Source organism: Bos indicus x Bos taurus, chromosome 8, assembly GCF_003369695.1.
Source record: "Bos indicus x Bos taurus breed Angus x Brahman F1 hybrid chromosome 8, Bos_hybrid_MaternalHap_v2.0, whole genome shotgun sequence".
Taxonomy (NCBI): domain Eukaryota; kingdom Metazoa; phylum Chordata; class Mammalia; order Artiodactyla; family Bovidae; genus Bos; species Bos indicus x Bos taurus.
This window is the reverse complement of record NC_040083.1, coordinates 45,730,325-45,744,701: the sequence shown is the minus strand read 5'-3', so window position 1 is coordinate 45,744,701 and position 14,377 is coordinate 45,730,325. Positions and strand designations below refer to the sequence as shown.

General features: G+C 40.3%; 1 protein-coding gene across 4 annotated transcripts in view; it reads right to left on the bottom strand.

Moving 5' to 3' along the window:
• C8H9orf135 (chromosome 8 C9orf135 homolog) overlaps positions 1-14,377 on the bottom strand; it is a 161,034-nt gene that overhangs the window by 98,878 nt on the left and 47,779 nt on the right. The window contains exon 1 of one of the 4 annotated variants that reach the window (XM_027549435.1): positions 5,129-5,447. The exons of 2 other annotated variants lie outside the window; for them this stretch is intronic. In XM_027549435.1, coding sequence (XP_027405236.1) covers positions 5,129-5,280 — 152 coding nt within the window. In that variant the 5' untranslated portion in view covers positions 5,281-5,447. Of the gene's footprint in view, positions 1-5,128; positions 5,448-14,377 lie in introns of those variants that run through there. One more of the 4 variants, XM_027549436.1, reaches the window with a different exon arrangement.

Sequence of the window (14,377 nt, the reverse complement as noted above, 5' to 3'; positions counted from 1 at the left end):
GGATTTCAACAGAGGCAGGCTGCAACATGACATACTAAAGAGCTTGCTTTATTTTCTTTGCCTTTTTATCTTGAGTGTGTGCTGGAGATATGAGAAGATGGGATTGATGGATAAAGAAGATCTGTTTAAGACTTCCAGGTTAGTCCACGAGAAAACTGCTGATTAAATGTAGGAAGAACATACAGCACATTAGAAAAGTCATCTCTATTTTCTAATAAACATACTAATGATATCCTAGTGCCTTGAAACTGGATTCTCCTCTAAATGTGAAGTACCTTGAATTCATATGAACTCCTTGTTCAAACAGCACAATAGAATATAAGTCTGAAGAGCATCATAGAAAGTTCTTTAATTTCTTTCCCCCACCCAAATGGTTTTCTGTAAAAAAATTTAAAACTATCAAGTTCCCTACCCTACAATTATCACCACATTTTAATTTTTCTTCCTTTTTCCCCTTTCTCTTTCTGTTTTCTTCCTATAATGGGGGTGATGAGGCAGGAGAGTAAAATACCCAAGCTCTTTAATTTAGGACTCAGGCAGGAGAGAGAAGTAATTGAAATTAAAAATATATAAAATTAACGTGAGTGAGTCCTTAAAACTCTTTAAATGTCACCATGGAGACCAGAGCATGGACTGTCTCCATGGAGACTTGAGTGAATTTTTTTGGCTCATCACTTACTGCTGCTGCTGCTGCTGCTAAATTGTGTCAGTCCTGTCCAACTCCGTGTGACCCCATAGATGGCAGCCCACCAGGCTCCTCTGTCCCTGGGATTCTCCATGCAAGAATACTGGAGTGGGTTGCCATTTCCTTCTCCAATGCATGAAAGTGAAAAGTGAAAGTGAAGTCGCTCAGTCGCGACCGACTCTTCATGACCCCATGGAATGTAGCCCACCAGGCTCCTTTGGCCATGGGATTCTCCAGGCAAGAGTACTGGAGTGGGTTGCCATTGCCTTCTTCCATCACTTACTACCAGATGTCAATTTGGCCAAGGAAAAAGAGATAAGTATAATAAATAAATAAATAAGAACTAGCCTCACACTAGAGAATTTATTAAGGGCAAATCTAGTTGTCCTGGTTCTTAGTATTCAATTATTCCAATGAGTGGGAAGATATCCCAAGAGAAAACTTCCCCTCAACTCATAATTTCCAATGGAAACATCTGATGATATAGCTCCATAAATGCTACAGGCATGAAGAGAGAAAGATAGTTTCTAGAAAAAATTCAGAAGCATCAAGGTATAATGCAAGTGATATGCCTCTCTATTCACCACTCCAACTGCAAGAAGACAAGGCTCCTATACAATTTCTCATCCAGTAATGGACCTGAAACACTTTTACCAGCCATTCTGGGTATTTCAGCTTATCATGTCTATTATACACAACTCTTTTTAATGTGTAGTGAAGTCAAACAGACTTGCATTACATTCTGCATAAAGAGGAACACAGGAATCACTTAAATGTTTATTAAGAGGTACCTCAGAATTTCTCCCAGTTAGATTATATTTTGCAAACCTATAGGCACAGTCCCTTAGTTGATCAACTACTCAATTGAGAGGCCACAAAATGATTATTTTATTTTATATTTTATTTTATGCCACACCATGAAACATGCAGAATCTCAGTTCCCTGACCAGAGATTAAACCTATGGCCCCTGCAGTGGAAGCATGGAGTCTTAACCACTGAACCACTATTGCTGCTGCTGCTGCTGCTGCTAAGTCACTTCAGTCGTGTCTGACTCTGTGCAACCCCATAGACGGCAGCCCATCAGGCTCCACCGTCCCTGGGATTCTCCAGGCAAGAACACTGGAGTGGGGTGCCGTTGCCTTCTCTGGAACCACTATTGACGTACCTTCAAATGGTGTATTTTAGATAGTAGGTGTTCATCAATTAATCACTAACATAAGGTTAAAATCCAATAAAAGTCTTTTAAAAATTCAATAAAAGTTTTAATATACAACAAAATAAGTCAAAAGAAAGCAAACAGTGATGACCAGAATACATAAAAACAAAATGGTCAATGACATTTATTCATCTAGAAATTTATACAATTTGAACTTTATATAGTTTTTTTTTTTAGGACAGATCTTGGTGAATGGATATGGAAGGAAAACAAGGATGCCAGCAGCACAGCCAGCTCAGAGAAATGCAAGTGTTTCTCAGATTTGATAATTGATTCTCATTATTTGAGGCTGTTATGTTCTAAAAAGTCACAAACAATTAGAAAATACTGAATCATTGTTCTTAGGGGAAATACAGGATTAGGTTCCTATGAGCTTCAGGTCACATTTTCATCAACTAATCAATACGTGACCTGGTTTTATGTGTGTCCCTGTTTAAACACATCTTGTTTAATACATATTGTTGACTCACTAACATTGAAATTACAGCCAATAGCATTGTAACTCAAGTCCAAATGAAGTTTATGTAACACACATACTTTCTTCATGAGGCACATAACAGCCTTCTTGCACTTAGGAACACTAGACAGCACTTCAACACTATGTTTGGGGGCCACCTGAACAATGATATCACCAACAAAATGTACAAAAATGCAAAAAACATGGCACTAAGTAGACTGTGAAAAGAATACTTGTTTACAGGAAGAGGAGCTAAAACAAGAAGGCAGAGTGTCTGACATCAACTAAGACTATGTGTGTGGGATGATTCAAATTTTTTGCCTCTCAGCACATGTCCATAAATGACCATGAAAGCACTGCAAGTAATGATTGGGGTTACATATAAATTTTTGCAAGGAATTTGCAAACACAGAATCTACAAGGAATGAGATCAACTGTATTTACCAACTATAGAGAACCTCTTCTATTTCCCTCTGACACTGCTTCTTCCTATTACATTGCTCTTGTCTATTCTCTTTTGTGTACCTATGGAACCCCTATTCTTCCTTCTAAACCTTGCTCAGAAAACCATATGCACACTAACCACCCACTCCTATTATATTTGTCTCCTACACTCATCTCTATTTTGCACAAATCAAATTATACTGAATTTACTGACACTCTACTTTATTGGCCAATGAAATTCATTGAGGTCAATGATCATGTCCTAATACATGTATATACTCTTTACTGTGTTTACCTGCTAGGCTATCTGTCAAAAGATGCTTCACATATAACACCTTGTTTAATCTTATAATAATACTATCAACCCCATTTTGCAGTTGCAGAAACAGAGGCCTAGAACAGTCATGTCACTTACCATATCACAAGCTGCAGAACTGGTATTGAAACCTAAAATCCAAGCTTTTAATCATTATATTATGCTAAATAAATATTAGTTACTATGTATGATTGACTCCTTAATATGCACAGGCATGGTATTAAATGCTTTATATAAATTATTTCATTGAACCACTTTATCCATCTCTATCTCCAACACATAGCAAAGTCCATGACACAAAAATATTTGTTGGGTTGAATTTATTTCTTCCTGCTCCCAAATCTTCTTTCTAAAACCAACAACATGAGAACTCTCTACAGTTCCAGTAGTGATCAGAATGACTTTCAGTTACACCACCCTTTTCTCCCACCAAGATCCTCATTCTCTTTCTCATACATGTTTTTCTGTGTTTTGTTACTGATGTCTGTGATGACCACAAGGAAAATCTTGAAAGCAAAAGAGGTACAGAAGGGAGCAGAAGCACTGTCCACTTGAAAAATGTCTTTCTCCTTAACAATTTCTGGCAGTGACTTACATTATGACCTAAATCCTTATGGAGTAACAAAATCATGGAAGAGTTAAGTATTTTGCTTGAGGCCTGTGGGGTAACCCCTCTTATGAGGCTAAAGAGGATTTTTCTACTTCCCAGTGCAGGTTTTGATTTCAAATTAATATAACCTGTCATAGTGAGTTCAAAGTAGGCAAAGAGTTGGTTTTAGGGATAAGAAGTAAAACTAAGGGAGAGGGCTCATGGGAAAGGGAGTAGACAATAGAAAATTTGCAAGACAGAAACAACAGGAGTCACATACATTACATTAATGAAGGGATCAAGGAGAATTTAGCCCTGGGCTAGAGTCAAAATTATTTTCTTTCAAAAGTGAAAGTATAAAGAGGACAAGATATGAAATTTCATTTCAGATCTTCCTCTTACCCAGAATATTCTAAATAATCCAAAAACAATAATTCTCAACAATACAGCCAGGAAAATTGACCCAAAGGACAGAATTCTAAATGCTCTAAAAAGGCCTCATTTTTTCTCCCAATTATATGTGTCATGTTTTTGCTACTGGGCACTGTCATATTTAATAAATAGCAGAATCTCTAAGTGAATTCCAAGCCCAAAACTTAATGCAGGGAAGTAAATGTTTGCTGAGGTCAGGCAAGAAGTCAAAATTACCAGAGAAAGGGGTAGACTCATCTTAAACAGTAGCCAGTGTTCAACTCTCCAGTACATTCATAGTTGCCAGAAAAAAATAAAATTCTTTGTTGCCAAGGCTTTCAGCTTTTCAAAAGAAGACACAATCCTCTATTTCCATGTGAAATCTCCTGGTTTTAAATGTCGTCAATTATTTTAAAAGAAAAAATGTAAACACAGTGCATGTCAAATAAACTATGTTTGCTGGTTTACCCAGTGGGGGACACAGGGAATTTTAGGGACCTCTTTCAAATCATTCATTGTGTTTCACTGCCCCCAAGAAATGGCAATCCTGAGGCCATCCTCTGAACAGACATCTCCTCCTGTGCCTTGGTCCCCTAACAGACTCTGCCACGATTCCCTGGCCTCTGCAGATACCCTCCACCTCCACTCTCTGTGTGGGTGATCTGTGACCTCTGGCCGACAGGGTCTGGTGGCAGCAGGTCTCCGTGTGTACTAGGGAGCTGTTCTTGGAGTCCTCTTCTATCTCTCGTCTGCCCTGCCCAAACTTTCAGTCCTACACTCTCCATTTCTCCTTTGAAGATCTGTTTCCCTTTGTTTTTCCTCCTGATTACTCTCTCTTGAATGATGTTTTTCTTTATCTGCTCTTTTCCTCTTTTCTTATTCTTTCCTGTTTATTTCATGCTCTTCACCCTCGTCCTCTGTCTCTTACTCTCCTTTCCTCCCCCGTCCCCCATCCCTTCCCTTCTTCTCCATCTCCCAGCACCTAAGAATCCGAAGAGAGCTCGCTCACCAGGAATACACCAATACTGGCTTCGAGTATTTCTTGTGATGGGAGCGGAGGGTTAGGGAGCCTTTGCGCTCCATTAAGTCCGTGGGTCCGAGTTCCAACCAGTATTGTCCATGGCTGCACCATTCCTGGCAGGAACTGTCAGAGCTATCCATGGCGGCCCTCCTGACTCAGACCTCGAAGGATTTCTCTCTGAACCTATCCTGTTCTCTGTGTTGACACAGTCCAAGATTCCGCGTCTCTCATCTCCTAAGCAACCTGGAGCAAGGTCAATGGAGGGGCGGAGTCAATGGAAGGGCGGGGCCAATAGAGAGGCCGATCCCTCAAACTTAACAGTCCTGGTTTCCTAGACAGTGTACGCAATTACTGATTAGGAATAAACTACACTCCCCAGAGTGCAGTGAGAGGAGTGAGCAGACTACCTACAGCTTGGGAGGGACAACTGCATCCTGGGATATGTAGTTTCACCCTCCTAACAGCCTACCCCTTAGAGTGCACGGAGTTAAGCAGGAGCGCTGGGTCAGTTAAGGCCTAAGTGGACCTGAACCCCGGGCTGGTCTGTTCTGGCTGTCCTTGGGGAAGTTTCTCTTTACCATTAATCATCTGTTGCCACCACACCTTCTGCTTACAAGTTACATAAATTTGACTAAAAGGGAGCTAGAGAACACCCCTCAAACCATAAAATATGTCTTTTCCATACAACTTTTCTGAGAAAGAGCCTTAGGCTTCAATAAATTCCAGAAGTTTCTTATTGTAAGAAGACCACATTACACAAGCTTAAAAACACAAGAGATATTTCGCATTACAAATCGATTTTCTAGTTCGCAAAAGATTTATCATGGTATGCCTAATAGTGTTCTGGATTAGATTTCACAAATTTGAATATACACAACTACTAAGTGCTTTTCTGTGGCCTGCAGTGCCCAGTGTGGGCACCTGTGGCAGGTGTAGGCCCCTATTTTACTGACAGTCACGGTTAAACCACGTTTCTTAGAACCAAAAAAACAGCCCACTGTCACCTGCCTAGTGCTAGGAGAGCACTGATTGCTATTTTAGCCCTTTACTTCTTGAAGGAATGAAAAGAAAATTAGAAGTGTAAACAAGATCCATGCTAATCTCAATTCTGTCCAATCAAAGCATAGCACATTGCTGTTGCTCCAAAAATACTATTATCATATTACCATTTGGTTTATTTTATTTTACTTATGTTTAAAGTGTATTTGTTTTACTTATGCTTTAAGAGGTGGCAACATAATATATGTACATCCAACATGTCAGGTCTCTCTAGCCAATTTGACTGAGAGATGGAAGCTGCCCAGAGCCAAGTCTTTTTTCTTGTGCTGCAGAGATTTAAAAGCTCTTTAACACACCAACTAGCAATATACTACAAAAGCAAACAAAACAAGCATAATTCATTATTTTAGAGTTCCTTAAGCCAAACAGACAGCATTTTGAAGTCTAAGAATTTGCTTTTTTGTTACACTCTTCCCCTTCATATCAACTTGATAAACTTTATTGTCTTGTGTCTACTAAATACTTTCCCAAGTCGAGATGTATGAGATTAACTCTCTGATACCCTCAAGTTCAGACATAATCTATTCTCTTTGTATACAGCAGTACATTTCATAGAATTTTCTGTTGCTAATTCCATCCTTACAGAACAGAATAATAGTTACAGTAATAGAACAGTATTTATTGCAGAGGGGGTTTTGTGAGAATTACATAAGATGGTAACTTTATTGAAAGCAGAAGGAACGGTGCCTAACACATGCTCAGTCCTCAATTAAATTTCAATTACTAATGTTATAACTACATACTAACTTTGTTCTTATCATTTTAGAAAAAATACTCTAAACTGCTTGTTGTTTTTGTAGAGTTTCCTAAGTATACTTCACTATTTTTCAAGCTTTGTCTATAAGGTGTATTTAATAAATATCTTTTCATCATATTTTAATATGAAATTTAATAGCTTGAGTCAGAAAAATGTTGGCAGATATTTTTATATATTGTTACCAATGATAACAATGGTTTTGTATTCATATGGAATCTTTTCAAGATCATTTAATAAGCTTTATTTTTTATAACTATGAAATCACTGATCTTTGACATACTTGAGTTATTCCTGTTTTCCTCAATCTTCATCAAACCAATGACGTGTAGGGCTTAATGCAAGACCTTCTATTATAGTAATCTCTTTTCAACATAATATCCTTGGAGTGAGAAAATTACAGCTCAGCTGGCTGAATCAGTACTTCTCTGTAAGATAAGTACAGGCAGACCAACTTGCGAAGTGGGAATCCCTTCATCTCAGCCTACTCCAGTGTATTTCTTTATTAGCTTTATCAGATCCATAAACAGGTTGCCAAGGAGACCTGACCAGAACAGTAAACCTAAAACAGATGTAATCCAGCCAGACGTAAATAACCACGGAGGTTAACCTCCTTACCATCTCCTTTCCTTTCTTTCTTAACAGTCTGCTCAATTCTTGGAAAAGCCCCTACTCAGCACCTTCCAAAGTCACCATCAACTTATCCTCTCCTAGTTCTTCTACCACGTGTCATGCAATTATTTGAGAGAAAAAAATTTTAATTACACAAGAACATTAGTTTGTACTATCTTCATGATGAGTCTAGTTTAAATCTATTTAAAAACTTGTACTGAACTTGTATAATACTTAAAAGTTTGAAACAAATATTTATGTCCTAATTAAGGATTGCATAGAATTTTTTTAGTTCTCCAGAAATGAGGACCTCCCATCACCCACCATATACATATCTAGGGGCTCTCTTTCAAATATTTTGTATAAAAAATTTAGGATCACAATGAATGAGAGGTGTCTGGTCCTCCCTGCTCCCGCTGTCCCCGCTATGTATCTCCTGTTCTCTCTCCCTTCTCTCCTTCGTTTCCTTTTGCCCACTTTTTCTCCCCTTATCCCTTCCTCTTCCATCACCACTCTTTATTTTCTTTCCTTCTTCCCTCTTCTTTCTCTCTTCCCACCTTTCCTCTCCCTGTTTCCTCTTCTTCTTCTTCTTCCTCCTGAGAAGTGGTATGGATTTTAGAGTCAAAAACTACTGCTGAGCCCTCAAGACATTTTGGTACAATTCAGTTACATGAAAAATATAAAAGGAAAATAGTATGACCTAGAAATCTGGGCCAAAATTTATTTGAATAAGTTCATATTTAAAGGAGTAATGCTAATGAAAGCTTCAATCTTCTTGCCTTTCCTTTAGCTATTCATAACTACCAACAGTCTTTTTAGAGGAATTTAATCTTGAATATGATTCTTCAGTGCTTCTAATTTGGATTGCAAACATATCAGGCATTGACCTGCTCTCAAGCCATTATTAACTAGTATTGATTAAGTCCTATCATGCAGCAGACATTATTTCTGGAACTCCTACTGTCAACATGGGGATTAATTTATTAAATATTCAATGTATAGTATTCTATAATTCAGCATTTCCCTTATTTTGATATATAATCCAGCCAATAAGTGAAATTCTTCAGTAGAGTTGCTCATAGATATCATGTTAAAACTTTAATGACCTGGGTTAGTAATGACATACTCTAACATAAATGTAGATTAGGGATTTCTTTAATATTCTACAAGTTGGATATCCTTAATTATTCAAAGACTGAATACCCATTTTCACAAATGATCTAAACCCTTAGTTTCTTCCATGTTTCTTCTGTGCCTCTTTGGTGTTTTGGCACCTTCACTGTTTATTAGCAGCAAGAATGAGATAATTTAGCTACCAGTTACTAGTTCTTATGTAAAAGTGGCACTGGAAATTAAGTTCAATATCTTTGTGACTTTCTTTGTTCCCTGTGGTCTTTAATCTAGATGAAGGAACATTTTCTCCCAGGGAAGAAGCTCAGAGGAAAGAAATTGGATTTGGGCTCCTTTCTGCTCCTGGTGGGAGAAGGCAACGGCAACCCACTCCAGTACTCTTGCCTGGAAAATCCTATGGACGGAGGGACGTGGTAGGCTGCAGTCCGTGGGGTTGCTAGGAGTCGGACATGACTGAGCAACTTCACTTTCACTTTTAACTTGCATGCATTGGAGAAGGAAATGGCAACCCACTCCAGTGTTCTTGCCTGGAGAATCCCAGGGACGGAGAGCCTGCTGGGCTGCCGTCTATGGGGTCGCACAGAGTTGGATACGACTGAAGCGACTTAGCAGCAGCAGCAGCTGCTCCTGGTGGTGGTAAACATTTTCCTATGTTCCTCATAAGTCCCACCCCCAGCTGCAGGATGAGCAGCCTGATAAGAAACTTGCAAAAGGGCTTCTCCCAGAGGGTCAAGTGTATGCACAAAGTTTCTAGTTGTTGAGTGAGCCAAGCACATAGCTGAGGATTCTGAGTCACCAGTCTGGGGAAAAGAAGGGGAGCTTAGGGCAGAAACTGGAAAACTTTCTGAACTTGTAGGGTCTTTCCCGGGGTTGCATGATTTCGAGTTTCCAGTGTTCAGTTGGCTTATGTCACTGTTTCCTCTGTTAATTAGGCTTATGACGCTGTTTCCTCTGTTAATTAAATCTCTTTCTATACCATGATGTATAGATTGCTTTAAGTAGGGAGGCTCAGGATATTTCAGAAGGATCATTTTCTAAACAGTCAAAAGTGAAAGTGTTCCTTGCTCAGTCCTATCTGAGTCTTTGCCAGGAGGGGGCTAAAATCAAGTAACATTAAAAGATAATAATAAAGAAAATAAGGACTTAAGAGTAAGGATCTTTAAGACAGAGGGCTTGTTTACTTTTTTGCCACTATTCTATGACTAATTAGTATACTTCTTGAAATTTGGCCCATGGCTCAAGTTGGGAAAAAGAGTTGAAATGTTTCTTTTCACAGGAAGCTGGAAGTACTATTCAACAAATAGTGTCTGCCAGAAAAGGAGTGTTTTGGGGGTAAGCCCACCATGGAATTCTAGAGGAATTGGAGGTAGGGTCAGCTGTTTACTATTCCTTCACCTTAATAACTCCTCTCTTCCTCCTGGGTTCACTAGGCAGCTCCTTTCCTTGTTAGGATTGAGGGTTGGAGGAGAGTTAAGGGGGAGGGGGTGGGAAGTAGCATCTTATTTGACTGCTCACCTCATAATTTCTGTCAAAGCCCTCTGGGTGGTTGATGCCTAAATGTTGGTCATAGGGAATTTTTGTAGGTTCCTCAAAGGCCCCCTTAGACTGCATTATTGCTAAGAGCAGATTGTATCCTGATTATTTAGGTCATCTTACCCTTGCCCTCATACGTCTTGGGCAGAGTCCTTTGAAATCAGCCCATCCTCAGTTAATCTTTCCAGTGTTCATTCTTGTCCATGGAAAACAGCATGTTTGGTGCCCTCTAAATCCTGGAAGCACAAGCTGCTTCACAGGCTCTGCTACCATATAAAGCTCCAGAATGCCTCTAACCTGCAGATATTTCTAGGCTAGAAACTGAGCACTACTCACCAGGTCCTCCAAATCCCTGGGTGACATGTGAAGCTCTCTGAGAGAATTCTAAACCCTTCTCACTTGATAAAGGTGTTCTGCACTCAGTTCCTCTGTGGGAGTTGGGGAGCAGGGGAGAGCCCAGATCAACAAGCAATTCTCAGGATACCAGCTGGGCATCCTATAATTCAGCTCAATTCTGACACTATCTACCCAGAGATAGCATTGGATATCACGGTTAAGGGTTCAGCCCTACAAGACTGCCCCCCACTCACCAGTCACAAGTCCAGGTTATTACCTGTTCTTCTGACCAAACTGGCTATAAATCAGAGATTATATGCTCTCCTTGAGTTCAGTTAGATTGCTAGAATAGCTCACAGAACTCAGAAAACATTTTACTTACTAGAACATCAGTTTATTATAAAAGAATATAGCCTAGGAAGAGGCCAGTGGAAGAGAGGCAGAAGGCAAGGTACAGGAAAGGGCACTGGAGCTTTCATGCTCTCACCATGCGCGCTACTCTTCCCGAATCTCCAATGTTCGCCAATCCAGGAGCTCTCTGCACCCTGTTTTTTGGATTTGGGGGGAGGCTTCATTACATTGGTATGACTAACTAAATCACTGGTCATTGGTGACTGATTCAATTTCCTAGCCCGCTCCCTTCCCTGAAGGTTGAGGGTGGGACTAAGTTCCTACTCTTACTTTGCTGGTTCCCATGGCAACCTGCACTTAACTTCAGGTGAGGGCCAGAAGTCACCTTATTTACATAACAGGAGACACCTTTGTTGTTCTCCTTGCTTAGGAAATTCCAAGGATTTAGAAGGCAATAGCACCCCATTCCAGTACTCTTGCCTGGAAAATCCCATGGATGGAGGAGCCTGGTAGGCTGCAGTCCATGGGGTCTCGAAGAATCGGACATGACTGAGCGACTTCACTTTCACTTTTCACGTTCATGCATTGGAGAAGGAAATGGCAACCCGCTCCAGTGTTCTTGCCTGGAGAATCCCAGGGATGGGGGAGCCTGATGGGCTGCCTTCTATGGGGTCACACAGAGTCACGACTGAAGTGACTTAGCAGCAAAAGCTCATGATGGTGGGATCACTCACCTAGAGCCAGACTTCCTGGAATGTGAAGTCAAGTGGGCCTTAGAAAGCATCACTACGAACAAAGCTAGTGGAGGTGATGGAATTCCAGTTGAGCTATTCCAAATCCTGAAAGATGATGCCGGGAAAGTGCTGCACTCAATATGCCAGCAAATTTGGAAAACTCAGCAGTGGCCACAGGACTGGAAAAGGTCAGTTTTCATTCCAAGCCCAAAGAAAGGCAATGCCAAAGAATGCTCAAACTACCGCACAATTGCACTCATCTCACATGCTAGTAAAGTAATGCTCAAAATTCGCCAAGCCAGGCTTCAGCAATACGTGAACCGCGAACTTCCAGATGTTCAAGCTGGTTTTAGAAAAGGCAGAGGAACCAGAGATCAAATTGCCAATATTCCCTGGATCATGGAAAAAGCAAGAGAGTTCCAGAAAAACATCTATTTCTGCTTTATTGACTATGCCAAAGCCTTTGACTGTGTGGATCACAATAAACTGTGGAAAATTCTGAAAGAGATGGGAATACCAGACCACCTGACTGCCTCTTGAGAAACCTGTATGCAGGTCAGGAAGCAACATTTAGAACTGGACATGGAACAACAGACTGGTTCCAAATAGGAAAAGGAATATGTCAAGGCTGTATACTGCCACCCTGCTTATTTAACTTCTATGCAGAGTACATCATGGGAAACGCTGAGCTGGATGAAGCACAAGCTGGAATCAAGATTACACGGAGAAATATCAATAACCTCAGCTATGCAGATGACACCACCCTTATGGCAGAAAGTGAAGAGGAACTAAAAAGCCTCTTGATGAAAGTGAAAGAGGAGAGTGAAAAAGTTGGCTTAAAGCTCAACATTCAGAAAATGAAGATCATGGCATCCGGTCCCACCACTTCATGGGACATAGATGGGGAAACAGTGGAAACAGTGTCAGACTTTATTTTGGGGGGCTCCAAAATCACTGCAGATGGTGACTGCAGCCATGAAATTAAAAGACACTTACTCCTTGGAAGGAAAGTTATGACCAACCTAGATAGCATATTCAAAAGCAGAGACATTACTTTGCCAACAAAGGTCCGTCTAGTCAAGGCTATGGTTTTTCCAGTAGTCATGTATGGATGTGAGAGTTGGACTGTGAAGAAATCTGAGTGCCGAAGAATTGATGCTTTTGAACTGGTGGTGTTGGAGAAGACTCTTCAGAGTCCCTTGGACTGCAAGGAGATCCAACCAGTCCATCCTAAAGGAGATCAGTCCTGGTTGTTCTCTGGAAGGACTGATGCTAAAGCTGAAACTCCAATACTTTGGCCACCTCATGAGAAGAGTTGGCTCATTGGAAAAGACTCTGATGCTGGGAGGGATTGGGGGCAGGAAGAGAAGGGGACGACAGAGGATGAGATGGCTGGATGGCATCACCAACTCTATGGACATGAGTTGGGGTGAACTTCCGGAGTTGGTGATAGACAGGGAGGCCTGGCGTGCTGCGATTCATGGGGTCGCAAAGAGTTGGACACAACTGAGCGACTGAACTGAACTCTGCACCAGGAACCAAGGACAAAGACCAAATATATATTTCTTACTATAAATCACAATATCATATTTGACTTGAATGGAAAGGGGAGAAGAGAAAACTATAGCATTATGCCAACTCTCTCCAAAAAAATCCTCATTGCTGCTCTTCATCCCCTCCATCAGTCTGACCTTCATATGTGTGTGTGTGTGTGTGTGTGTGTATGTGGATAGATAGATGATACATATTATTGTATCAACTTCTCTTTGAAAGTCTGTCACCTCTGCCCACAGCCCACCCTACATTCTCTGGCCAGAATTGATCACTCCCTCTTCTCTGTATTGAAGTATCTTGAACACCTTTTATGATGGTGCCTATCACACTGTAGATATGTTAATTTTTTATATGTTTATCTTCCCCACTAGAGTGACTTGAGGACACCATCATTTTGGCATCCCTAATGTGTGGCTTGAAACTCAACATTCAAAAAATTAAGATCATTGCATCCAGTCCCAACACTTCACAGCAAATAGATGGGGAAACAATGGAAACAGTGACAGACTTTATTTTCTTGAACTGAACTGAATGTGTGGCATAATGCCTGGAACCTGCATGGTAGTAGAGAAAAAACAAAGTCAGAATTCACTGGGTACTTTCTAGTTGTCATGTACTATACCAAGCATGTCAACATATATTATCTCATTTAATCATCATAGCAGCTTTATGAAGTTGCATCTATTTTATATGTACTACAAAGATGAAAAATAGGGCTTAGTTAATTTAATGATTCCCCAAATCATGAAGCTACATAGTGAAGACAAGATTTGAATGCAGTCAGTTGGACTCCCAATCCAGTCTTTACTCAATATTGTCTCCTAGGACAGAAAATTATTACAGTTAAAGTTGTGGCTTCTTTTCTTTTTTAATTTATTTTTTATTGAAGGATAATTGCCTTACAGAATTTTGCTGTTTTCTGTCAAACCTCAACATAAATCAACCATAGGTATACATATATCCTCTCCTTTTTGAAACTCCCTCCCATCTCCCTCCCCATCCCACCCCTCTAGGTTGATACAGAGCCCTGTATGAGTTTCCTGAGCCAGACAGCAAATTCCCATTGGCTATCATTTTAAATACAGTAATTTTAGTTTCCATGTTACTCTTTCCATACATATCACCCTCTCCTCCCCTCTCTCCATGTCCTTAGTTTGTTCTCTTGTCTGTTTC